Source organism: Haliotis rubra, unplaced genomic scaffold (assembly GCF_003918875.1).
Source record: "Haliotis rubra isolate DU_JTF1 unplaced genomic scaffold, ASM391887v1 Scf1324, whole genome shotgun sequence".
Taxonomy (NCBI): domain Eukaryota; kingdom Metazoa; phylum Mollusca; class Gastropoda; order Lepetellida; family Haliotidae; genus Haliotis; species Haliotis rubra.
In genome coordinates this window covers 55065-79371 of record NW_025765253.1, presented here as the reverse complement: position 1 = coordinate 79371, position 24307 = coordinate 55065, and the positions used below count along the sequence as shown (strand labels likewise).

Here is a 24307-nt window from a genome sequence, read left to right as displayed (position 1 = left end):
TGCTAAAAGTGGCGTAAAACCAAACTCAGTCAGTCAGTCACGTCAATCACTGGATTGTCTGGTCTAGATGAGATCATTTACAAACCACCACCATACAGCTGGAATATTACTGGGTGTAGTATTTCACAACAATCAGGCTTTATCAGAAATGCTTAACTTTTTTAAACTATATGTCACAGTAGACAACATAATGGAGGAATGATAGATACAGAGTTTGGGTATTGACTTGAATGTACTTAAGTGCATAGAATTCATTAGCATATGTAGCAATACATCTGTTGAGTCTACAAAACATTAAACAGTAATTAATGTTGCTTCTTATTTGTGCAACTCAGGCGTATACCCATGACTAAGACAGATATAATTACTTGTAAATTATCTTTGAAGTGCATTCACATGCATGAGATACTGCAGCTATGGTCTATTTGTACTCAAACTGGTGTGAAAACACCTCATTTTGGCATGGTACACACTGATGTAACATTACTGTACTTCCTCTGTTAGAAGCCCTGGCATGTATAGCAGTGTTCACTGTTGTAAACTCCCCAAATTTCAGCCGGACTACTGGTCTGGTAACTCTCAAAAGTTATCAGACCGGCTGGTTAAAGTTGCCAGTCCAGCATTTTCTGGATTAAGAAAAATAAAAAGGTTACGTAAATAAGAGGAGGGAACTGTTTAATGTCAGATTATTGTCACAATAACACACGTTTTCAAATGTTTTTCAGTCAAGGCTTTAGTCATTATATTAATTACAAATTTACACTTATTTAACAGCCAGAAACTGACCGTCCGGTCGCAAAACAGACCGTCCCGGACAGTCAGGCAGGCGGGAGTTTGCAATGCTGATGTATAGTCCTCTTTTAGTAGCCTTGACAAATAGTAATTTGTGTAAGGCATTCAACCAGTGTTTATTAAAGGCATTTTGTGGATTGAGGCCCAGAGTGTTTTCTTTTTAGTGCTGACACAATTGGAACTCACCTCACCAATCCAGATTTCTAATGTCCAACATAAAGTACATTTGCTGGAAAGTTTATTTATGAAAGTCATTTGTCACTGTATTGCCCTGAATGTTCTATGAGCTGGGATCTATTGTGTTTGAGAAAATGTTTGACATACCAGCAATTAGAGGCCTTGCATTTGATAGAGGCAATAGGGTACTTTGTTTTGTCTGGGGATGTATTAGAGGCCTATCATTTGGTAGAGGAATTACGGTACTATGTTATGTCTGGGGATGTATTAGAGGCCTGGCATTTGATAGAGGAAATACAGTACTATGTTTTGTCTAGGGGTGTATTAGAGGCCTATCATTTGGTAGAGGAAATACGGTACTTTGTTTTGTCTGGGGATGTATCAGAGACCTATCATTTGGTAGAGGAAATATGTTACTATGTTATGTCTGGGGATGTATTAGAGACCAGGCATTTGATAGAGGAAATACGGTTCTTTGTTTTGTCTGGGGATGTATTAGAGACCAGGCATTTGATAGAGGAAATACGGTACTTTGTTTTGTCTGGGGATGTATGAGAGGCCAGGCATTTGATAGAGGAAATACGGTACTTTGTTTTGTCTGGGGATGTATTAGAGACCAGGCATTTGGTAGAGGAAATATGGTACTTTGTTTTGTCTGGGGATGTATTAGAGACCAGGCATTTGATAGAGGAAATACGGTACTTTGTTTTGTCTGGGGATGTATTAGAGGTAGATCATTTGGTAGAGGAAATATGGTGTCTGGGGATGTATGTTGACCAGGCATTTGGAGAAATCTGGTACTTTGTTTTGTCTGGGGATGTATTAGAGACCAGGCATTTGATAGAGGAAATATGGTACTTTGTTTTGTCTGGGGATGTATTAGAGACCAGGCATTTGATAGAGGAAATACGGTACTTTGTTTTGTCTGGGGATGTATTAGAGACCAGGCATTTGGTAGAGGAAATATGGTACTTTGTTTTGTCTGGGGATGTATTAGAGACCAGGCATTTGGTAGAGGAAATACGGTACTTTGTTTTGTCTGGGGATGTATTAGAGACCAGGCATTTGGTAGAGGAAATCACGGTACTTTGTTTTGTCTGGGGATGTATTAGAGACCAGGCATTTGGTAGAGGAATCTGGTACTTTGTTTTGTCTGGGGATGTATTAGAGACCAGGCATTTGGTAGAGGAAATACTGGTACTTTGTTTTGTCTGGGGATGTATTAGAGACCAGGCATTTGGTAGAGGAAATACGGTACTTTGTTTTGTCTGTCTGAGGGCATGTATTAGAGGCCAGGCATTTGGACCAGGCATTTGGTAGAAAATATGGTACTTTGTTTTGTCTGGGGATGTATGAGAGGCCTATCATTTGATAGAGGAAATACGGTACTTTGTTTTGTCTGGGGATGTATTAGAGACCAGGCATTTGGTAGAGGAAATATGGTACTTTGTTTTGTCTGGGGATGTATTAGAGACCAGGCATTTGGTAGAGGAAATATGGTACTTTGTTTTGTCTGGGGATGTATTAGAGACCAGGCATTTGGTAGAGGAAATATGGTACTTTGTTTTGTCTGGCGATGAATTAGAGGCCTATCATTTGATAGAGGAAATACGGTACTTTGTTTTGTCTGGGGATGTATTAGAGACCAGGCATTTGATAGAGGAAATACGGTACTTTGTTTTGTCTAGGGATGTTTTTGAAGCGTAGACTTAATGGTGTATTTGTTACAACTTAACCTCATCTCCGATGGGTGTAATCGGAAATGATTATTTTGAGGACTTTTTGTTCATTAATCATCATAGCTTAAAGAGCTGAGTGCAGTGCAAATAACTGAGTCTATGTGTTGTGATAATTAGTTTGGGTGTAAATGTCATACTGTTTGATTACTGTGTCGTAATCAGCTTGACGTTTGCTGATGAAGAGGAAAGGCTTTTATAAGTGTTTTTTATCACTGCTTTTGAATACACATAGCTATGATTTAGAAATCTTTTTGAAAATCCTATAATATGTATTTGAAATATTTGAAAAATATGAAAGCTATGGTGTCAGTTTCTGACTTTATCTGCTACTCTGAACCCAGTGTCTAGTAAAATGTTGTATTGTCTAGTAAGATATCCGTGTACTAGTTCATATACTACGACTAAGAAATTCTTGTAATTTTCACACCTCTGTTACAGAATTATCTTAATCGTGTATTTTAGCTGTAATCACTAGGGGTGACTATTGAGGGGGAAACAACGATTGGGACTATTGCAAGATACTGTTGTTTTTTCCTCTTTGAATTGTCTCATTTGAAGTCATTTCCCAAATGAATGTATAGTTTATATGAAATAAAAACAAGTTGAAGTAGTTTCGGTCTCTTTTAATAACTCACAAGAAACTTGAAACCCAGATCAAGTAACAGTTCAAACATAAACTCATTGAAGCTGCAAGTCTGCACCCAAACATCATGTATTTTGCGCTGCACATTTATCATCGGATGTCAGTTACTAAACTATCGTTACCCGTGAAGGTCCAGGTTAGAATATTGATCTTCAGTAGCCCATGCTTGTCGTAAGAGGCGACTAATGGGATCGGGTGGTCAGGCTTGCTGTCTTGGTTGACACATGTCATAGTTTCCCAGTTGCGCAGATCAATGCTCATGCTGTTGATCACTGGATTGTCTGGTCCAGACTCGATTATTTACAGCAGCTGCCATATAGCTGGAATATTGCTGAGTGCAGCGTAAAACTAAACTCACTAACTAAACTATTGATAGTCACACATACTATCGATGCATCGATAGTTTTTCGTATCTACCATCGATATATTGCTATCGGAGACTCAACAATTCCAATCCATTGAGAGCTCGATGCATCATTATAGCCCTAGTAATCACTATAAAAATCTTTTACTTTGACAGAAGTCCTTCAGATTCACCTGACTCTAATTTGTTGTGTAGATAATTGTTTGCCTCCATCAGTGCCTATGCTCAAACTAACTGAAAATAATACCAAAATACAAGTTAGGACTCAAATTTTTTGTGTGTAGACTGCAGCATATCACAATTATCTCCAAAAATTACTGTTCAGCTGATTAGTGTTCTAAAATTGAAGGGTGTTTGAAATTTAAAGCTAGTTCTTGAAGTGAAGCTTAAAGTAAACAACACAGTTTGAAATTAAGATATGGTTGCTTCTCTTTGTCAAATTAAATTCAGCCAGCACTATGGACATTTCCTTGACTATCACTGATAGATGGCATATTGAAACAGATCATTTTTGTGAACCAGTGAAAATATGGTTAATGTCTTATTCTTAAAAATCTTGGTTTGCATTTTATACTCAGTCTAATTACAATTTGGGATATTATATGTATCCATTCACATTATTTATGTTCAAATTTCAGGCTGTGGACTGTTTACTTTATTTGTGAAAAAAAAAACCACATAGAAATATAATGAAGTCATTGTTTAGAAATATCGTAATATCTGATTACAACATGTATTATTTTAATGAAGTACCAAGGACTGGAGAAAAGATGAAAAGGGGCATTTATCAGATATGACAAACTCATCTGGAGTTGGCCCATGTAAAAGTTGGTTTATGTCCAAAAGCCTGATTTATGTTATGAATGCTGTACGTGAAGCTGCTGTGCTGGACGTTTTTTGCACATGCTGCATAAAACTACAATTTATGATGATAATAAAATTATGAAACTTGATATCGCTCAAAGCATGTTGTGACGGCCACAAATAACTGGACCACTTGGTCGATATTGAGCTAAGAGGACTTCTTTGCAAAGCTAGACAAAACAAAGGGAGAAACGCTATATGTTGGAAATTGACTTTTGAGCAACTGCTGTTGGAAGGGGATGCTGAAAGGTAATTTTATGAGTTTTAATGTCATCGACCCTGAGGGTGGAGATCGGTCTGTGTTTGTAGATTGTGTTTCTGGAGTGCATGGGGAAGATGTAAGCACTTGTTAACTTTGTAGTACACAATGATTGACATTGGAAACATTTCTATTTCATTTCGTGTGAATGTTTTGTTTCAGAAAAGTGAAAAGTAAAGCTTTTCTCTCTCTTCAATCTTTGGAATCAGATCTCAACCTTCTTGCCCAGTTACAAAGGTAAAGTATGACTAAATATTGTTTTTACCATAAGTTAAAGAACATGTGATTTTTCATATAAATTTAGTTGGGGTATTGCAGCACACAGCTTCCCAGTTGGTGTTCTTTAACCTACTTTTATCAGCTCATGAGTGAGTGAGTTTAGTTTTAAACCACTTTTAATATCAATATTTCAATATCACAACTGGTGTTTTCATTAGTATTGATGTCAGAGCTGTTTTCTGTAATTCTAAATTACTTTTTGTCAAATTGTTTGTCCCTGGTGTTATTTTTATGTCCTGTGTCCTGTGAAATGAATAACATAGGCAACAATAAGTTTAAGACTGAGTTTTCCAGTGCTTGTCTTCAAGTCTGATGACTTGATACATGCCCGTGAAGATTCAGGTTATAATTGATCCTCAGTAACCCATGCTTGTCGTAGGAGGCGACTAACGGGATCAGATGGTCAGGCTTCGTTGACGCATGTCATCGTCTGCCAATTGCGTAGATCGTTGCTCATGATGTTGATCACCGGATTGTCTGATCTAGACTTGATTAATTAGAAGACCGCCGCCATATAGCTGTAATATAGCTGAGTGCCGCCATAAACAACAAACCAAAGCATCCAGATGACTTGCAACTTGCTCATCTAAAAGATACACCAACATGCCAGGAATGTTTAGTTATAATTGTACAATAGGTATAATGTTTAGTTATAATTGTACAATAGGTATAATGTTTAGTTATAATTGTACAATAGGTATAATGTTTAGTTATAATTGTACAATAGGTATAATGTTTAGTTATAATTGTACAATAGGTATAATGTTTAGTTATAATTGTACAATAGGTATAATGTTTAGTTATAATTGTACAATAGGTATAATGTTTAGTTATAATTGTACAATAGGTATGTTTAGTTATAATTGTACAATAGGTATAATGTTTAGTTATAATTGTACAATAGGTATGTTTAGTTATAATTGTACAATAGGTATAATGTTTAGTTATAATTGTACAATAGGTATACTTTGCTTCAGGCCTAAAGTATTATCCGTGTAAAATCAATTATTTTTGTGTTGATTTATGGCAGCATGCAGTTTATATATATATCCGTTTCCTTAAACTCTTTGCCAACTGCATCTGTTGTCTGGATAGAGCAACTGCATAGAGAGCAGATGTGTTCTTCCTAAAGATGTTAAATGATTGTCATTGTTGTTTTCATGGATAGTAGGGCGGTGGGGTAGCCTAATGGTTAAAGCGTTGGCTCGTCACGCCGAAGACCCGGGTTCGAATCCCCACATGGGCACAATGTGTGAAGCCCATTTCTGGTGTCCCCCGCCGTGATGTTGCTGGAATATTGCTAAAAGCGGCGTAAAACCAAACTCAGTCAGTCAGTCAGTCATGGATAGTAAAGCAATGTGAAGTTGAACTAGCTGTAAACTTGCCATTAGCCTGAACTAGTACAAGCAGATGCATGCCTATCACTGTGTGTGTGTGTGTGAATAATCTTGAAGATGATTTAAAAATTAACCTTGTCTCTTATCTCTTGATTTTGTTTTCATAGTCACATGATTTTACTTCCAGCTCTATCAATGGTGTTGGAAACTATATACACAAGTCCCCTCTAGGAATCCTGTTACCAAGGAAGGGAGGTAAGCATTACTGGGTACTTATGCACTACAGAGAGAGTTTTGTTTGCTGTGAGTGACAGAGAATTAATATTACCTCCAGTTGGTATTTTACAAGCTTGTGAGTCAGTGTTCGAAAAAGCCACTGGCCCTCTAGCCTATGGCTAGTATAACTCCAGTTGGGCCATTTAATCTCCACAGTCACTGGCCTGACAGGCTAGTGAATTTTCATGGAGTCATTTTGTAAATATATCACTTTCTCCGACTAGTTAAGTTATAATACACTTTTAAATCATGAAAGATTATGGTCTGATAAAAATGTTCATCATATTAGCAGCTTAATGAGGAAACCCGTGTCTACATTCAAGTTTCAGGCTAGTGAATTATGTTGTGGGCTAGTAACGTTTAGGCATAGTTAGCCCGACTGGCTCGCCAAATTTGGAAACTATTTGGCACACTGTTGTGAGATCAGAAATAAACAACCTACATTCACCCAATCTCAGGAGCCATGAATTCCGAGGTAGAAGCTCTCCTTTATTCTTATATTTGTCATGGGAGATGACTACATTGAATCAGCTGGCCTGTCTCTCTGATAATTTGTCCATGCTTTTAGTCACATGTTTACAGGGTCCAGACTTGAGTATTTCTAATCTGATTTGATGTAGGTTTAGCGTTGATTCTTGTTAATGGCATCCACTCACTAATTCAGGCTTAACTGGGTCAGTGTTTTTATCATTAGCTGAAATGATTGCAGAGCTTATAATATACTATTATGTTGTCAAGGGTGCTGGGGCGGTAGGGTAGCCTAGTGGTTAAAGCGTTGGCTCGTCACGCTGAAGACCCGGGTTCGAATCCCCACATGGGTACAATTTGTGAAGCCCATTTCTGGTGTCCCCCACCGTGATGTTGCCGGAATATTGCTGAAAGCGGCGTAAAACCAAACTCAGTCAGTCAGTCAGTCAGTCAGTCAGTCAGTCAGTCAGTCAAGGGTGCTAGTTTGAACACATATTAATTTTACTTGTGGTACCTCCAGTATGACTTATGCTAATGGCCCAGATTGGTTGTGTAAAAATATATTCTGAAGGTTGAATTCAATTTTTACATCGAGATTTTGGAGCAACTGTATCACATTGCTATGTTAGAGTATTGACGTCAGAGGGGTTAGACCTTTTGTGTAATGACGACACAGATGTGTAATTTGAACCGATTCTTGCAATGCATGTACATGCATATTATCCCTGTTGACATGAAGTAGTCCCTGTATAGCTGACCCAAGATCCGGGTTAGAAGTGGTCTCCAAGCCACAACTTATGCTTGTCTTAAGAGGCGAATTATGGGATCGGGTGGTCAGGCTCGCTGACTTGGTTGACACATGTCATCGTATACCAATTGCGTAGATCGATTCTCATACTGTTGATCACTGGATTGTCTGGTCCAGACTTGATTATTTACAGACAGCTGCCATATAGCTGGAATATTGCTGAGTGCGGCATTAAACAACAACCAAACAATACCTTGTATAGCTCTCGGTCAGATCATCTTGTTTGACTTTTTAGCCAAAGGATAAAGAATAATTTTTGTGTTCTACTTTATGCTGACTAACAACCTTTCATCGATTTTGGTTTGAAATAGTAAACTCTGAAATAATAATTAGAAAGATGAAATATTTGTATTTGTATTAGGCAAAATGTTATTTTAAGAATGAATGTCTTTTGTTTTTCAGGTTTGCCAATGAAGCTAATTTATTTTGTATCGCCCTATGATCTACTAGACAAGAAGAGCAAGTCTGCCCACGCCATGACAGTGGAAGGTAGGCCAGTATACATCTAGAAACATTCTGAGGATCATGCATTGTATTCAGTGTGCTTGTATTGAGGTCCGATAATAACAGTCTGTTGTTAAAAAGTCTTAAAAATGGATTATCTGCCCTAAAAACTGTACTTTTCTTATCAATTCCCATCATGAGTAAACAGAAGAGAAATATGTCAATTGTTTCTTGGCTTGAAAAAAGAACTGTTGGATTTTGTTAGAAATCTCAAAGAAAAACAATCTGAAATTGATCTGTAAAAGTAGAGTTATCTCCCTTCCAACAGCCAGCTGCTTCTTTGGTGTCAAATGTAACAGACTCTTACAAGTTTTATGAAATGGCCCTGAACATATCAAGTTTACACTTTGCATTTCATTTTAGGGGGGCGGTGGGGTAGCCTAGTGGTTAAAGCGTTGGCTCGTCACGCTGAAGACCCGGGTTCGATTCCCCACATGGGCACATGTGTTAAGCCCATTTCTGGTGTCCCCCGCCGTGATATTGCTGGAATATTGCTAAAAGCGGCGTAAAACTAATCTCAGTCAGTCAGTCATTTTAGGGAGACTAAAATAGTTTATGTTATTTGCATCAGTTCCTTATTTGTATGACATGCTAGGATGTTCATGTGAAATTCTACTTGGATTCTACTTTATCAGTAGGATGGACATAAAGGGACATAACTCATAATTGTCACTTGAGGTAATAAGACTGAGCTGTGAAATTCCATCCCAGTTCAGCAAAGGTTGAAACTGAACATTTAGAGTCCGTTATCTCCCTTGCCGCAGAAAGGCAACTGTAGAAAACAACAGAATTTAACATAGCAACTTGAATCAAGTTCAAAGCTTAAGGGGCAGTGGGGTAGCCTAGTGGTTAAAGCCTTGGCTCGTCACGCTGAAGACTCGGGTTCGAATCGCCACATGGGTACAATGTGTGAAGCCCATTTCTGGTGTCTCCCACCGTGATGTTGCTGGAATATTGCTAAAAGCGGTGTAAAACCAAACTCAGTCAGTCAGTCAAAGCTTAAATTATATTCTGGAACTACACTAGTGCCCGAGTTTTACAGTTTCACACACCAACTGTGGGTTGAGTTCACTATTTTTTTAGAGAACTTTTATTTCTCTTTTATCATTTTGTTTTGACACATTTCCATTCTTATTTCCATATATGTGAGAAACATCAGCACTTGTTGCTGTCAACTCCAGCACTCAACTGACAAACTCATAACCTGTCAATCACTTGTGACGTTCTATGTGCCCGTGAAACCAAATCTTGTCATGTCCAGTTCAAAGTTCACTGAGTGTATTGGGTGCACTGTCCTTCATCTGGGTTTACTCACACTGATTTTAAAGTCCTCAAACCCATCATTGATAATTTTTGGCAGTGGGATGTTATGTTTGCAGAGCTAATAATGAGCTTCATATTTGCTTAAAATATACTAAGAAAATTGGGGCAGTGGGGTATCTTAGTGGTTAAAGCATTCGCTCATTACGACGAAGGCCGGGTTCGATTCCCTACATGGGTACAATGTGTGAAGCCCGTTTCTAGTGTTCCCTGCCATGATTCTGCTGGAATATTAATAAAAGCGGCATAAAACCCAACTCACTCACTCACTCATTAAAAAAAAATCACCATTTCCCCATTAATGTTGTGTACAAATATGCAGAAAAAGTTTGAAAATGACACTGGAATAACAAGACTCTGACATTACCTGATTGTGCTGTTTTCCTTTCCAGACATGCATTTTTTGTTTGAATGCATGCCCCACACCAAACTCTACAGTAGAGTATAATGCATGGATGAGCGTCTTTAATATGGAGCTGTGTCTGTTTCAGCCATCACTGAGCACGGCTTGGGTCAGAGTGTGACCGTGTGTCTGGAGGCGGCCACACCTAACAAGCTGCAGACTATGCCCCTCATGACTGTCGTCAACAGAGATGGGAAAGGGTGAGCTCACGTGGATGTTTGATTCTGTTGACATTCTGTTAGTTTTGATTAGGGGTGGGTATTGCCGAGAATTTTCATATTGCGATATATTGCGATGTGAAAGCATGTATTGCGATATGTATTGCAGTATATTGCAAGAAGTTTTTTTGTAACAATAAACTACTTATAATAGAGTTAACGCTTTATTTATAAAGCAGAAAAGAGTTCCTTACGTACCATTGTTGTTTCAGCATCCCGTCATTTCAAGGCCTGACCCATGTCAACAGTTTCACGTTCCCGGCCTGCTTTGTGCTGGAGCTGCCCGAGCCAATCCCTCTGGCCCTGTCCATGATACAGAAGATACAGTCACATACAAGTCAGTAGATTTCACACGTAACGTTTTTAGTACATCTCCAAGTTTCTGGGTAGAACTAGCCCCTGTAGCCTGAGCTTGTTATTTGAGCCAAATCAAGTGGTTTCTGTGTGTAGGCTATTTCACTTGGTTGATCATGTGCCATTTTACTTCAATGTTGCTGAATGTTCTTTATATTACGACCGCCTCCGTGGTGTAGTGGTTAGAGCGTCCGCCTGGAGAGCGGAAGGTCGCGGGTTCGATCCCCGACCGCGTCATACCAAAAGACGTTAAAATATGGTACTTGTTGGTCCCTGCCTGGCGTTCGGAATTAATGGGAACAACAAGGACTGGTCGGCTCGGGAGTCAGTATAATGTGTCTGAGTGGGGTATTCATGCTTCACTGCGGCATGGTATCTCAGTGGGCTAGCACTATAAAACCAGCTTCAGTCTGGGCTAGTACAAGCAGCCGCACATACACACGCATGCACGTCGTCATATGAGCGAAATATTCTCAAGCACGACGCAAAACCCAATTTCACCTCACCTCACCTCATTATATATCAGTGGGTTGGTCTGGACTAGACTTGATTCCTTACATGCTCCTGAGTTCCTGGCAACATAGACATGAACAACCAGACAAACCTTATTTATTAGCATCTTATCATACAGATAAACAGACAAGCCTAATATAAGAACAGACAAGCCTGATCTATCATAAACAAGGTAGTGCTGATCTGACCATTGCATCACCTCCATGGTCTGGTGAATAAAGTGCCATGTGTGTGGTCCAGCTCAGGTCATGAATCAGTTGAAGTTAAGCAACGTTGAGTGCGGAGTCCTTGGATGGGCGACCGTGTTTGGCAGCCTGACTCCTGAGGATTTCTAAGACTTGAGTCCTGCCCCACAAGGAAGCACATGTGACACATGTGGTCTCACCTGAGTTTGTTAAAACTTGCCATTGTGAATGGGTACCTGGCAAGATAAGTCATATGACTGTTAACCTTCTAGCACTTCGGAGGCAGCTTGGGTTAACCAGGGTCATACTTTCTTAGCGCGCTTTGGGTGGATACAAGTGCTTTATAAATGTTATAATTATTCCCAGAGGAACAGAGCTGACCAGACTGATAAATGTGTTATCAAAGTTTTTACGTGTGGTATTGCAATGTTATTTGAATTATATGAAAAATTATTATATTTGTTGTTTGCTTCTTCCAGATATGGACATAGAGAAAAGTGCCGATCCCAAACCCCTTTTGTCACTCATAATGGAAAAATATTCAAATGGAAAAACTCTCAATGAGAAAGAGCTCTTTGTGGTAAGTCGTGTGGCTTGTTGTCATGATATAATTATGGACTCCCTTGAATGTACAACACCAAACCAACTGAAACATTCAGTATAGAACAAACTTTATGGATAACAACTTCTTTTTATTCGTGTGTGCAGGTTAGCTCGACGTTTCGATACAGATTCTTGTACCGTTTTCAAGCATCATTCCATCCGCTTATGATGCACTCATCCACCAAGCCCAATCTACTGTATAAACTCTGCTGTATAAAGATCTCATTATTATTTGTACATCATTGGCTTCCACGCCTGTCCTTTGTCTACTCTCTGGCTTCATCAGCTTTCTGCCTAGCCAATTATGTTAATTATGTTGTTTTCTTTGTTACATTGTTACATCCAGTATATATAAACTTCCCCCTTCTTCATATTCCATTATGCTTGACAACGGTACAAGAATCTGTATCGAAACGTCGCACTCACGAATAAAAAGTTGTTATCCATAAAGTTTGTTCTATATTGTACTTCCCAACTTCTAAAATGCCACTCAAACAAGTTGAAACATTCAGGCTGTTTAGGACCACAGTAGGTTACTGAAGAACATCTGTCTTATGGTTGTGGGGACAGGTTAGTTTATTAGGAATTCAACCTGTTTTTGGAGCATCAATATCAACATGGCATGTTGCTGGAACTAAGCATAAAGCAATACATTTATAGTTATCAGAATTGTGATAGATTTGTTTGGGTTGTCGAAATAAAATAGCTCAGTATGAGTGTGTGGTTTTTGAGACCAGAAAATTACACGTCTTGATAATTCTATTGCACATATTGATGGTGTGTGTCTTCAGTCCTTGCCAGACCAGCAGCATGTTTACTTCATGAACAACGTGAACGGCAGCTCTCTGGACCAGCCTGGTGTCATGGTGTCCCGCATCCCGTTCACACATCCCATGAACGTCGCTCACATCCTCAGTCATCTACGTCAGCAGCTTGTCTTCAACACCGTCGTCAGCAGCTGCATCAGACCCAACTCCAAGCAAGGTGAGTTGAATACAGAGTTTCACTTACCAGAAACTTGGGATGCTGAAGTTTGTTAAACTATGTTTCTGTGTTAGTACATGCTACTTGCCGTTGTAATTGATGCCAATGGTGGGACAGGATATGCTTATTTTTTTTGTGAACACCTTGTACCATCATGATTTGAGAGTGAGTAAGTTTGGTTTTATGCAATATTCCTGCAATATCATGGCGGCGGACACCAGAAATGGGCATAAGAACTTATGGTATGGATTTACAACTTCTTCAATGTTTACAACATGGGCATCACACGTTGTAGCCATGTCGGGAATCAGACCTGGATCTTCAGCATGATGACCGTACGCTTTTATCGACAGGCTCAGGGGTGTAAATAACTTTAAAATTGCTAGTGTACTCCGGTACAGTGGCACATGTAAAATCACTTGCCCTGATAATTGTTCCACTATACCGACCGTTTTCTTGCTGATTTTTTAAATAAACAACATAATTAACATTGGAAAGGCAACTGGACACCGCTACAGTGTGATATACAAATTTGCTTGCCCGGCAGAAAAAACACTAGACTCGGACGTTGGGCAATGGGTTATTTCCATCCCTGAGGCTACCCCACTGCCCTGATTTGAGGGTGCTTCGCAAGCACATGCTTCTGATGTAGTTTGAATCAAACAACAGACTGCTATTAGCAGATTTTTCTATCATGATGGAAATAGTTTTGAGGGTTTTGTTTACTCTCCAGCTTTGAGAATATTTTACATGTACAAGGTATGAAGGGTGATGGATTATGCACCATAAGCTAAATAAAGTATACATGTAAATCCATGTTTTTCGGAGTTCCAGTTGTGGCATGTAAATAATTTGGTCTGGAACCAAATATTTGTTCACTGCATCAAGAGCAATTCACTGTTGATGACGACAGTCAACCAGGTGCAGAGTTCAAATTTTAATGAAAATCAAGGGGTCCTTGTATAACCGAGCCAATGCTGTTGTGATTGAGGTCACAACGATCTCCCTATCCACCACAATCCACTTTAGCAGGGCTACTTAACGTTTCAGATATGGCAAATGCTGTTTTGATTGGGGTCACAACGATCTCCCTATCCACTACAATCCACTTTAGCTGGGCTACTTGATGTTTTCAGATATGGCAAATGCTGTAGTGATTGAGCTGACAATGATCTCCCTATCCACTACAATCCACTTTAGCTGGGCTACTTGATGTTTTCAGATATGGCCAATGCTGTTGTGATCGAGCTGACAACGATCTCCCTATCCACTACAATCCACTTTAGCTGGGCTACTTGATGTTTCAGATATGGCAAATGCTGTTGTGATCGAGCTGACAACGATCTCACTCCAACAGATCTGTATAACCATGGAGCACCCTGTGTATGACTCAATGCTGAATGTGGAGCTGGACCTGGGAGACATCACAAGCCTCAAATGTCGCCTGTCATCAGGTCACACAGACCAGGTCCTCTGTACTGATGACTTTGCTTCCAGGGTATTCCAGAGGTAAGGGAGATAACTGTTGTATAGTGTTCTGTCTAATTACGAATTTCAATTTTGTAAGATAGTTCCTAAAGCTGTTGGTTGGTTGGTTGTTGTTTAACGCCACACTTAGTGGTATTCCAGCTATATGGCGGTGGTCTGTAAATAATCGAGTCTGGAGCAGACAATCCAGTGATCAACAGCATGAGCATTGATCTACGTAATTGAGATACGATGACATGTGTCAACCAAGTCAGCGAGTCTGACCACCCGATCCTGTTAGTCACCTTTTACGACAAGCATGAGTTTCTGAAGACCAATTCTAACCCTGATCTTCACAGTTGTCATAAAGCTGTATATGATCATGTTGTGTGTGACCTTGTACATCGTGATCTTGATGACTTGATGACTCCATTATCTCGAATGTAATGATATCCTGAAAAAATATTCTCCTGTCCCGACCACCTCACTATATGAATACATATAAATTTGATAATTCATCTCAAATTCAAAGTACCCATGAAGGTCCGGGTTAGAATGAGCCTTCAGTAATCCATGCTTGTCGTAAGAGGCGACTAACGGAATGGGGTGGTCAGGCTCGCTGACTTGGTTGAAACATGTCATCAGTTCCCAATATCACAGATCGATGCTCATGCTGTTGATCACTGGATTGTCTGGCCCAGACTCGATTATTTACAGACCGCCGCCATATAGCTGGAATATTGCTGAATGTGGTGTAAAATTAAACTCGCTCACTCACTCACTCAAATTCAAAGTACAAATACACATTGCTATCTCAAACCTTTGACTTGGTCTCAATTTTGACTTAATTCAAATCTTGTTCTTCTTTTTGAGGTGGTATTTGCCATGTCACCTTTGAGAATTTCAAATAAGAATTTCATTTTCGCTGAGCAATTCTCTGTAATAAAGACAGAGGAATACAGTATTAGGCCACAAAACCAAGATCACTTGTAACATTGCTAAATCAATTTCATCCATCGAAACAGTGGGCATTAGTGGCAAAGCAACATCTGTCCCAGACTGATTTCGTAAAAATATATAACATGTTTTTGTAAATACGAGGACCACAGGCAGCTGTTTGGAGTTGCAATCCCACATGTAACCAAATGTACATATGTCCACATATTATATTGATTTTTTTTCTTACAAAATACATGTTCAAATGAACATGTGGTATAGATCTATATACACAGCCTGTTACTTGATCTGACTTGAATATCTCAAAAGTTACATCACATTACTGACCAGTTTAAGATACCAGAGTTTCACAGTAAATACTTACTGTGTTTCATTATTTGAACATACTGTGTTTGAAAGTGCATATGAAACGCTGCATGTTCTCAGTTTTGAACTATTATATTTTGCACTGATGTGTTATTGAAAATGAAAAGTAATACACAAAAACAATCTGCCCATTTAGTTGGTTGTTGTTTAACACCGCTCTCAGCAATGTTCCAGCTATATGGCAGCAGTCTGTAAATAGAGTGAGTGAGTGAGTTTACTTTTACGCTTCCCTCAGCAATATTCCAGCTATATGGTGGCGGTCTGTAAATAATCGAGTCTGGTCCAGACAATCCAGTGATCCTCATCCTGAGCATTGTTCTATGCTATAGGGATACAATGAGCGAGCCTGACCACCCGATCCCGTTAGTAGCCTCTTGCGACAAGCATGGGTTGCTGAAGACCAATTCTAACCTAGATCTTTGCTGTTGATGCCAATCATTCCAGTCATGACAATCTGGCAGAACCATAATGTTTTAAACTACATACCAGATCAAATATGTGAAATATGAAGCAAATCCTCATGAAACATTAAGTTTGATCAATAACTCAGTCATTATCCAATATATGTCTGATTTATAATCCATGGATCAGGCTTGGTGACTTGGTTGATGCAGTGTTATTTTACCCTAGTGCTCTTAATGTCAATCACTGGATTGTTTGGTCAGACTTCATTATTTATGAGCTGGAACATACAGATGTGGCATTAAACAACTAAAGTGTTGAATAGGCCTTGTTATGAGGTAACCGCCTCCGTGGTGTAGTGGTTAGAGCGTCCGCCCGGAGAGTGGAAGGTCGCGGGTTCGATCCCCGACCGCGTCATACCAAAAGACGTTAAAATATGGTACTTGTTGGTCCCTGCCTTGCGCTCGGTATTAATGGATACAACAAGGACTGGTTGGCTCGGAGTCAGTATAATGTGTCTGAGTGGGGTATTCATGCTTCACTGTGGCATGGTATCTCAGTGGGCTAGCACTATAAAACCAGCTTAAGTCTGGGCTAGTACAAGCAGCCGCACATACACATACACACGCATGCACGTCGTCATATGAGCGAAATATTCTCAAGCACGACGTTAAACCCAATTTCACCTCACCTCACCTTGTTATGAGGTGGTTAGCTTTTGATGGTCAAGCTTAGTTGATTGCGAATCAATAATATTGTCTGGCCCTACATGATTATATGCAAGTCGCTGTAATATAGTTGGAATATTGCTAACTGTAGAATTAAAGAAGAAATATATGTATAAGCTAATACAAGACAGTGGCTTCCTAATTAACGATTTGTCCTCTTTTTTCCAGATGCCTGTCAATCCCAATCACTCTGAGGTCAATCATTAAGAAGGGTAGAGAGCAGCTGCAGAAGTTGCTTGAAGAAAGGCTGGCAGCGATGAAGATGGCCCTGTGGCAGCGCAACAACCGCCCCCAACCTACACAGACACCCAGTGTCCACACAAGGGGGAGACAACCAGTGTTCGTGAACCCTGCCCTGTCCCAGGTGCCCCAGCAGATGGCCCCTATGCAGCAAATGCAACACCAAGTCTCTCATCATCATATGCCCCACCCCATGGCTCACCAGATGTCCCATCACCATCATCATCAACTGCAGCAGCAGCAGCAACAGCATCAACTACAAGTCAACCAGCTGCCTCCACCTGCTCAAATGACTGACATGAGGGGTCCGATGCAAGACATGCGGGGACAGATGCAAGATGTGCGCAGTTCCATTGCCGACCTCCTCTCACCCCCTTTGGACAAAATTGGCAATAATCCTCTGTTGGCTGGACTTCTGGACCAGGAACACGATGGCTCTAGTCAAGAAGTGAACGACAGCCCCATGTTGTCCAAACTTTTAGAAGATCAGACTACAGGTGCAGCTTCGTCTGCAGCTGCAGCTGCAGCAGCTGCTGCAGCAGTGGCAGGTTCTTTACCCATGGCAAATGCAACAAAACCAACAGCCCTTCATAAACGTGTGCGCAAAAGACGTTCTACTTCTGACCAGCTAGGTCGGAGTCCAAAACATAGACTGAGTGATGGCGAGGGGAATGATAAGATAACCACTATAGACTTGGACTCGAGCTGTAGTCCATTTGATTCTAGTTTACAAAGCAGTTCTGGCCTGCCCCCTTCTGCAGGCCTGCAGTCCATTATTGACTTGACAGAAGATTCGTTTGGGGAATCAAATCTGAAGAAACTTGCAGATAGTATGGACAGTTTGATTCCAAAGGATCAAAAGCAAGCAACAGATAGTGAACTGACAGCATTGTTGTCTGATGGGGATCCTGGGAGGAGTCTTTTATCCAAAAATTCATCACCGGGTTCAAAAAACGAGAATGCCTCTACCTCTCTTGAGGATCTCCTCGCTGGGTCGGGAGAGGGAAACGAGGCTCTAGACCCAGCTTCTTCTCTCAGTAGTTCCTCTTCCAGTATAGCGTCTGATAAAAACAGTGGAAGAAATGCTGCTTTTTTAGGCTTTAAGTCCAGCAGTCCCAGGCAGGACTCCAAATCTCCCATCTCCGCAAGTTTTCACAAGGAGGTTTTTAGCCCTGACCGTGAAAGGTCTGATCCTCTACACAGTGCAATGTTTGATAGGACAGCATTTGATCTTCCTGAGACTAAGTACTCTGTTAAAACACCTCCAATTAAGACTGAATCCAGTACCTCGGATAGGAGGGAGATTACAGGTCTGTTTGAAAAGTTTGAAAAGTTAAAAAATGAAAATGTGGAACCAGTGGGTACAAGTATTGTGAAATCTGAGGAAGGGAAGGGGTTGAAGCTGAAGCTGCCAGCTCTGAGGCATAGTGATAGTCGTAGTGCACCTCAAGTCAGCATGGAATCTCTGTCCAGTAAAAGCCTTGGTAAACAGAGCAATGTGGGTACATTTGACTTTAAGAGTGATGAGGATGAGGATGAACCTTTGCCAAGCCTCAGTGGCTCGGAGAGGTTAGCAGTGTATGCAGCGTCACCTACCAGGCTGCAGATTACTAACAAATCAAAAAACTCTTACGATACCTCGTCTCGTAGAAAGAGTGAAAAGTATAAAAGGAAAGAGAGCAAATATGGCTCAAGTGGTGAATCTGTGAAGCGGAAGAGAGGGAAGGATGAATCAAAGAAGGAGAGAAAGAAGCGGAAGTTGGGTGAGAGTAACCAGTATTCTAGTGTGGCTGTGAATAAAACTGTATATCATGCTGCAACTGTGGAGAGTGATCAAAAGTCAGTCACCAAGCTGAAAATTAGAGTGTCCAAAGAGCCTTCTTTCAAGATCGAGGAGGACACCTCCAAGAAGTCCTCCAAACACTCATCCACTCCAGTGGTAGACAAGCTGATTGTCTCCAAACATGACTTGAAAGATCCTGACATAATTTCAAGCCATAAATCACAGTCATCCTCTCAAAAAAAGTCTTCATCGCTCATCATCTTTATCTCAGAGATCAGCAAGTCCAAATCAATCTCAGGGTAATAGTGTTAGCAAGTCAGACCCTAAACTGGCAACTAAAACTACAATCCGACTCAAACCACTCAATATTCCTAACTCAGGATCTTCAGTAACTGTCCAAACTGACAAAAAGAGTCCCTCTGCTTTAAGCACAGCAAAGAGTCTTACATCCACTAAAACGTCTGTGTCTAATTCATCACGACCTCAGACGCCCATAGTTTCTAAAGTATCTCTGTCACCCTCTCCAGTGAGGACACCAACATCCTCCCCCTCCAAGCTTGCTTCCCAGTCCTCGGGCAAATCAAGTTCGTCTAAATCCCTTACATCCTCCAAATCCTCTTCCAGTCTACCAAAACCTCCCACATCACTCAGTTTGTCAAAAAAACCCTGTGTCAAACCTTTCTAAGTCACCTTCAGCTTCAAATTCACCAAAATCTGTCACCTCTGCTTCAACTAAATCGTCAACACCCACCAGTAGTGCTAAAACTCCCACTACACCTGTCACTGCTAAAAATCCTTCAAGTTCATCTAAAAGTCATTCATCCAGTCCAGCAAGGCCATCAAGTCAAAATCCAAAGCTGTCTTCATCTCAGACGTTACTCAAATCCTCTTCTTCCTCCACCTCCTCATCCTCAGGATCTCCTAAAACCAGCACCAGCTCATCCAAATCTTCAAGCTCTAATAGGTCAGTCAGTAGCAGCTCAAACAAATCATCAAAAACGCAAACATCAAGCTCCTCTCGTCCTCAGTCTAGTTCAACAAAATCTCAGAGCTCCAGCTTAACAAAGTCTAGTAGTAGCAGTAGTTCATCAAAGGATAAGAACACTTCAAAAACCTCCAGTATGCCAAAATCCTCCAATGCTTCAAGTTCTAGCTCCAGCAAAAATTCATCTACCTCAGGTCCTTCCCTCCCAGCTGCCCTGTCCATAGCTAGTTTCCTCCCAGATGCGCCTACGGCAAGCAGTGTGGCTAGTCTTCCCCCAATCCCCAAATTATCCTCTTCCTCCTCCTCTTCTAGCAGTGGAACTAGTCACAACAGCAACCCCAGTCAAGGCTCTGGAGCTTCTAGCTCCAAGGATCTCTCCACCAATACATCAGGAGCTGCTCCCAACCCTGGGGGAACAAGTACCACCAGTGCATCACACAGTTCTAAAGCCTTGGCAAGTAATTCCAGTGCTAGTGCTACTAAAGTTTCCAGTGGCAGTGCTTCAGGGAATACCAGTTCAAAAAGTAATGCCACTGTAAATAGCAAACCTGTTGAGTCCTCAAGTGCTTCAGAAGGTGCTGGTGGGAATGGTTCCAGCTCGGGATCTGGTGATGCTGGTGCAAATAAAGGCAAACTGCCTGCAGCCAGATCAAGGAAGGGGTCCTTGTCTGCTGTGATTGATAAGCTGACTAAATCGAGCACTACTTCTGTGCATGTCAGTACAATGACACCTGGGGAAGTTTTGGCCAAACAAGCTCGAGAGAAGGCCGAACAAGAGAACAGAGCTTTGGCTGAGCAAAGAGCAGCCCGCTCTGACAATAAGGCTCAAGATCATGTGTTAAATAGTGCAAAGACAGAGCGAGATAAAGGCGATTCTGGTGATAACCGGAACCGGATAGATTCTCAAAACAAAAGGAATATGTCAGTGGGATCGTCAAATAAGGATTCGCCCAAAGTGTTATCTTCTGTGAATAATAAAGTGAGTCGTAATGAAATGATAAAACTGGGGCAAAATTCATCTCCGCTAAACAAGGTGGTTACATCCGAAAACAATTCAGTGTCTTCTTCACCTAGGACGAACAGTTTGGGTTCCTCTAGATCTGTTGGAAGGGCCAGTCCCGTGAATAAGGAGGCCCTGAAAAATAGAGACAGCCCAGTGGGTCGGGCTAGTCCTGGAGGCAAGTCAAGCCCTGGGATTAAAGATAGTCCTGGCAGGCAAAGTGCTTCAACAAACTCTGTTCTTGATGGAAAGGATAAAGTCAATGCCTTTTCAAAGGATGATAATAGAAACAGAAGACAGTCTGTGGAGAGTGGGAGAAGTGGGTCTCCAGTGACAGGGAATAAGCCTGTGGGAAATGTGTCAAATAATAAAAAGTCTGAACTCTCAGATAAAGGCAGCATTAAAGGGGGCAGTGTCTCTCCTTTGACGATTCAGAATGTGCAAAATGTAGGTGTGGAGAAGCGAAGTCCTTCGCAAAAACATTGCACTTCGCCTCTTGTGTTCAACAATACTAAATTCAATGGAGAAAGTTCCAGAGAAAAGACTCCTAACAAGGAGGAGCGAGAAGCATTCAAAGTGCCGACACCCAAAGCTTCCACTCCTGAGACTCGCGATATGGACGAGCTAGAGTGTTTGCCACGAAAAAAGCAACGAGTAAACAAGAACGTGTCCAGCCCTCATAGTGATGCAAGTAGTCCCGAAAATGGGCTTGTTATAGATTGTCCGGGGACGCCTAAGATCAATAGCAACGGGGCATCTCCTATGTCAGTTCTTGAAAGTCCAGTAAAAGATGCACCAGCTCCTCTACCACCCACTGATGGTAAACAGACTCCTGTGAAATCCTCTACTGTGTCAAGTTCTCCTAAATCCAAAGTGCATCAGTCACCACGCCCAAGCCAAAGCCCTGCGGGGGTCAAGGTCACGAGTAATTCCGAGACCCCAGGGAGTGGCGATACCCGTCACTCCCCTTGTGAAATAGACGATGAACTCATGGATGAAGCTTTAATGGGGCTGAATAGCTGATGATTGTGTTTTAGTTGGGAAATAGGAAAACCACAAATTGTCCATTTTGACCACTAGGGTCAGAACAGTTATGGGATATGGCCCTACTGAGTTAATTTCATTCATTTATGGATTTCCTTTCAATTAAGAATCATTGTCAAACTAGCCTCAACATTCCTAAACAGAAACTTTCAAATGGTAAGACTTGGAATCTTTTTTGTAATTCTTACGCTGTTCAACAAACCTTATTATGGGTAGTTCTGGGGAGGGTTTATTTTCATGAAGCCAAAGATAAAAAGTTTTGTTTGGAATATTAAGGTTTCACCCTTCCTTACGAAGTAATTCCGTACAGTGAAAGGATTCTGAATTATCGATTTGTATTACATTTTCGATAGTTATTAAGTAGGGAAAGGGAATTTTTGTCGTCCAAAATGTACCACAAGCTCTGTGTCCCAGGGTGCCGTTGTATGAAACGATCTTTGGGCTAAGGTGATCGTAACTCCCATATCTTAACATAGACTTCCGACTGTCGTAGCACTACGGTTGCTTTGTACAACAGCACCAAGGTCTGTAAGTAATTGATATTCATTTTTCACTTGTATGAGGTGTGGTTTTCTTTGAGTAGGTGTAATTAAACTGACATGCAAAGCCAAACTGGTGTCCTTCATGGAAATGACACAGCTGCCAGATAAGCTGATACCTTTGCCAAAATCTCTTCCTTGTTCCTCGTAATGTATGAATGCATTATGGGCTACAAAGTGATCATAGTGCTTCAACTGGTGTGACCTCGACACATGAACATAGACTTTAATCTGTCGCAGCTCTCAGAGCAGATCACTCTGGGTCCTGAATGTTTGCTGATGTTAGGATTTCTTCCGGTGCGACACTGGTCTTTTGTTATGGAGAAGAGACGGTGTTGCTTTGGAAACAAAATTGACAGATTCTCAGAGATTGAATCATGAAAGAATTGGAAATTTGTGTGCAAATGTTGCCAGCCAAAATTGTGTTTGAAGGTATTATTTTGTAGGGTTCATGAAATGTTGGTTCCATTCCTCAAAGCGATCTTACCATTCAGATGTTCATAACTGCCATGTACTTTAACACGGGCTTGCAGTAGTCATGGTGCTAAGGCTGCTTTGTTGAATAGGCTCCTGGTGTCTTTTTAACCCTGATAGGGAATAAATGGACTGATTTAAACCTTCATTTGCATAAGTCTATACTTACAGTATTGTTCTAATGACTGAGAAAGAAGGTTAATAAAAAAATTTATTTTCCATTTTAAAATGTATGTTTTTATCTTATTTGAGGTCAGTAAAAAGATATTTGTATGAATTATTTTATTTTTTCTCCAGCTGTGGAATATTTGTTACAAAATGTGGCACTCGAGCAAAACAGGGCTTGTTGAGAGGGCAAAAATTAATATATATGATCAGGGCTAGCTGTTTGTTTCATTAAAATATGACACATATTTAGGGGCTCGGATTTGAAAAGATGTCACATTTTGGATCACATTCACGGCTGATGAATCTCTGAGTATCATCCGCGCATACACACACATTCTTTTCTCCTAAAGTAGAGACCAGTGTCCCAGACTGAGAGGTCTGTCCTTACATCGTGTGCCCATAAGCTGACTGTTGATAATTTGTTACTTTTGTGTTGCTTTCTGAAGTCACGACTTTGTATAAGTTATTGTACTTGTTTCCTAGACACATCAACTTTCTCAGGGTTGTATCTCCATGATAATGTGTGTTGCTTGTCACTCTGTTGTTGTAATATGTTACGTCTTTGGACACGCAACCGGAAACTATTTCCCTATCAACTTCTTTGTGAAAAGCCAAAATCTCAACTGACTAATGTAATCATGAGTATAGGGTTTTTATAGTGATGATTTGTGCTCACCTAGGCTGTGGAGTTGTGTTAATGGCCTCTTTGTCAGATGTCTGTGTGAAGATGACACTTGTCGCTTTGTTATCATGATGCAGAAGTTTGTTCAGGATTTAGTGTAAATCATGAAATTGATGTGTCACTAAATTAATGAGTGTCTACTCTGGCATTAAGTGTGTCATGGAGTTATCATGAATAATGTGACTGTCCCTGTCTTTGAACTTTAGAAACTAATCAGCAGAATTAAACCACTCTTGATGCAGAACTTGAATGTAGCATGCGGTTACACAGAGATGCCAACCTCTACGATTTTATCATCGTCGCTACGAATTTTAGCCTCAAACGACACCAATACGATTGCACTAGAAATTCTACGGAAAATTTGAAGAATATTATTTAAATT

General features: G+C 40.6%; 1 protein-coding gene across 1 annotated transcript in view; it reads left to right on the top strand.

The window, feature by feature from the left end:
* Positions 1-24307, top strand: part of LOC124267620 (mediator of RNA polymerase II transcription subunit 1-like) — a 90427-nt gene extending 66120 nt beyond the window's left edge. The window contains 11 exon segments of the mRNA XM_046702581.1: positions 5001-5075; positions 6642-6709; positions 8409-8495; positions 10322-10433; positions 10664-10788; positions 11983-12083; positions 12898-13090; positions 14398-14599; positions 17179-19308; positions 19310-19643; positions 19645-24307. Of these exon segments, the coding sequence (XP_046558537.1) occupies positions 5001-5075; positions 6642-6709; positions 8409-8495; positions 10322-10433; positions 10664-10788; positions 11983-12083; positions 12898-13090; positions 14398-14599; positions 17179-19308; positions 19310-19643; positions 19645-22041 (5824 nt within the window). The 3' untranslated portion in view covers positions 22042-24307.